This window comes from Carassius auratus, chromosome 40 (genome assembly GCF_003368295.1).
Source record: "Carassius auratus strain Wakin chromosome 40, ASM336829v1, whole genome shotgun sequence".
In the NCBI taxonomy this organism is placed as follows: Eukaryota; Metazoa; Chordata; class Actinopteri; order Cypriniformes; family Cyprinidae; genus Carassius; species Carassius auratus.
In genome coordinates, this window is record NC_039282.1 from 18429385 (window position 1) to 18432923 (window position 3539).

The 3539-nt window shown below is 40.1% G+C and overlaps 1 protein-coding gene across 1 annotated transcript; it reads left to right on the forward strand.

The window, feature by feature from the left end:
- The first annotated feature begins 529 nt into the window (after positions 1-529).
- Positions 530-3154, forward strand: LOC113058763 (alpha-actinin-4-like). The gene is made up of 2 exons (XM_026226960.1): positions 530-898; positions 988-3154. Exons 1-2 carry the CDS (start codon positions 764-766, stop codon positions 1144-1146), a joined length of 294 nt encoding a protein of 97 aa, XP_026082745.1. The 5' UTR covers positions 530-763; the 3' UTR covers positions 1147-3154.
- Positions 3155-3539: the final 385 nt, after the last annotated feature.

Here is a 3539-nt window from a genome sequence, read left to right on the forward strand (position 1 = left end):
AACCACTGGGTATTTTTTTTAAAATCACACCGTAAAAATCACAGGTATTAGGGAGCAGCTATTAATATGTGGGGCATTTAAATCGCTTTTGAAATTCACTTTCGAGATTCGCGATCACACTTACTGTGTTTATATTACAGAAGCAACATTACTTAGCACACATTTTACAAGATTAGATGTTTGTCAGTGGTGCTCAGGAACAATACAATATTTCGCCATCATCCTATCAGTCATTTTTCTTTACTCCGTTTATGTGGTAAGTGAAATGTTATGCACTTTAATGTAACAGGCTACTGCTAGCAAGCGACTAACTATGTCCCTTCAGTGACTCCGTAGAACACATTATTTGTTTTTCACGCCTCTCCCTGTTTGTGGTCCACACAGAACTCTTATTTGATATCGTCCCAGGTTACTGTAAGCGTTATTTGCTACACATGTCTGCAGTGTGCATGTGAGACAATGTGTTCAAAAACATGGGGAATTTATTAATAATAAGCACTAATTATTAAATAAATCGTTGACCCCATCCCTAGTTAGCATTCAGTGGGTTGTACTACTGTGCACTTTGGTGTTTACCATTCAGGTGACCATTCAAGTCTTAAAATCAATGCATTGACCCATCTGTATGCCAGTTTCTTACAGCCTCATTTTCATTTGCATCAAATATGGTGTCTTAACTTTGATTCTGATGACTCTCCTCATGGTTTATCTGGGTTAACCTCTAACCTCTGTTCTTCAGGGTGATGCCGAATTTGCTCGTATTATGGGCATTGTTGACCCCAACAACAGTGGAGCAGTGACCTTCCAGGCCTTCATTGACTATATGTCAAGGGAAACAACCGACACAGACACTGCAGACCAAGTCATCGCCTCGTTTAAGATCCTAGCCGGAGACAAGGTAAGAATATGTATGCCAGGATGTCCGTCGAAATTGTTCAGAGTTCTTGTATGGCACTTCAACCTATCCCCATCTATTCTCCTTTTCAGAACTTTATCACAGCTGAGGAGTTGAGGCGTGAGCTTCCTCCTGACCAGGCAGAGTACTGCATTGCCCGAATGGCACCATACACGGGCCCCGATGCAAAACCTGGTGCTCTTGACTACATGTCCTTCTCCACCGCCCTGTATGGGGAGAGCGACCTCTAAGGGCTAACTCCAGAACTCCAGAGCAATTCTCTCTCCTGCATCAGTGCTGATCTTCTCACAGACTAGATAGATGAGAGCCGCATCTGTCTTTCTCTCAACCATCCAGTCCTTAAAGAGATCAGTGCTCCTGAGGAAGAGGAAGATATTTAAGAGTGTTGGAAATAGGACTTCATAGCACACTTGCAGGGGAGGGGGATAGATGTTTGGGGGAAGGGGGTTATCATGGCATTTTGGGAAGAGCAAATAACTGTTGATGAAGCTTGCCACGCATTGAGGGATAACCCTTTAATTCTGTGTTAAACATGTCAGTCTTGGAGAGCTTAAGGAAAGTTGTAGGATGGAAGAGAAGAGAGAAGTTTAATATTGCAGATTCAGTGTCAAGGGAAGAGGGTGTGTGGCTTTGGACTGTAGCCACAGCTCATGTTCTTTAATCTTCTTTTGATTCCTCTTAAAATGACACACATACTATGAAAGAGCTCAATATTTTTCCAGCTTTTTAGTGAATCCTCACCAGCAGTTACCTGTAAAGACAGTTAGTATTAAGCCATTAGGCTCATTAAATTAGTACAATATTAATGATCAATTAAATCTACTAGGTTGTTATGGGATGGAACTAAAGAGCACTTAAAGAATCCACTTTGGCTGCAGTCTATGCCTAGACACTTAACCTGCACCCTCTACCCCGGCGGGCAGGGCACAAGCTTTTCCAGTTAACATGCTATTTTCTTTACTTTTTTTCATTGTTTTCTTGCTAGAGTTGGTGGGGTGGGAGGTTTGGTTTGGCATTGGAATATGTTATTTGGCATATAGCAAGGCTGTATATCATAGGAAAAGGGAAAGAACGACTCAAGTGATTTGATAGGGAAGTTGTGACATGCCCTCTTAACCCATTTTGCTGGATCGGTGGAACTCTTTGAAAATCTAACCTCAGCTTTTTCCTCCCTTTTTATTTCGGTCCTCTCCAGCAATTTTGAGTTAGCAGGATTCTACGCTGTACATACTTATTTTCCAGTACACAGAACTGTCTGACTACCTATAGTGGTCACACTGGGCTTCAGGTCATAAGCAAAGATTATAAAATGAGCAGTTTCACCCCTGCGGAGTACTGTAGGCAGGTTTAGGTAGCTACAGGTCTGTTTTCTGAGGGGTTGAAAAAATGAAGCTACAAAAATACCTAGTCCATTTATTGTTTTCCTTCCCCAATCATCCATACAGCGTTCTCTTATTGACTCCCTGACTCAAGTAGACATGTCCCTTAAGGATTTATTAACTGTAATTAATGTCCATCTGCCATCCATCTCTAATTGTTTCTCAGATATTACTGAATGTCAGTGTGAGAGCTTCAGTGCTGATGTGAGCAGCATAGCCTTGTAGTGACCCTCCACTAGAGCCTATGACAACACAGCTGCTGAATCAACAGTTGAGAAGAGAATTTTATATAGTAAGAAATAAGTACAAATGTGCCTGGTAGTTGCAGGTTGCTCTCTCTCCCATTCATTTTGTCCTTTCCTTTTGTTATACACTCGTTTTTTTCTTTCTGTAGGGTGGGGCAGGGACCCAATGTACAGCTCTGGAGGTTGAGGGGAAGGAGTGGAAGAGCTGTAGTCTTAATGAACATTCCATTATGTCTTAATTAACATTAAATTACTGTTTAACAAATCTATGCAATGGTGTGTCCAATACCAATATGCTCCGTAGTGAACGGCGGGGGTGATTTGCAATTGGAAGTGTTGAATTCAAGTGAGAAGAAATTAAGGGTAGAGGGAGGGAAAAGAGTTGGGCTTCAGAAGATTCGAAGACTTGGACCAAAAGCCTGCTCTTACATCTGCAAAGTAGAATAAAAGCATTTGGAATTCTGATTTATTTTTTTTATTTTTATTTTGTACTCTTTAATATCAAACATTATCTGCTGTACTGGAAATTTGCAAGAACTGCTTTCTGTCTCGAGATGAAAAGTGAATTTCACATGCACACATAAAGTTTCCTTATAAAATATTACCACTTTGAATTATTTGTCTGTGTTCCCTGCTTGCTGAGGATTTCAACCAGTCATTTGATTTGGTCTCTCTGGAGCTTAAATCTTTGACTTTATTCAAAGTTTATAAATAAATGCATTAATGACATTATGTCTTTAATAAAAGTTCTGTCAACAACATTGGTGATAAAATAGTGATTAGCAATTTGTCTTTTAGACCATGATCCATCCTGTGACAGACAAATTTAGTGTATTAGTGTTAATGTTTTCCTCAACAACTTTTTCCATCCCCTTTTGGTAACCTGTATTAGTAAATGCCTCACATGCTGTTTATGGTGCTCAATTTGTGGTCTGCTGTAACAACATTGTTTTAAGAAGGCTCAAATTAGCCAGATACTATATGTGCTATTAAATGGCT

Coding starts and splice junctions, on each gene's coding strand:
- LOC113058763 (XM_026226960.1), top strand. CDS start 764: ATGGGCATTGTTGACCCCAACAACAGTGGAGCAGTGACCTTCCAGGCC. Junction 899..987: donor AGATCCTAGCCGGAGACAAG/GTAAGAATATGT, acceptor TCTCCTTTTCAG/AACTTTATCACAGCTGAGGA.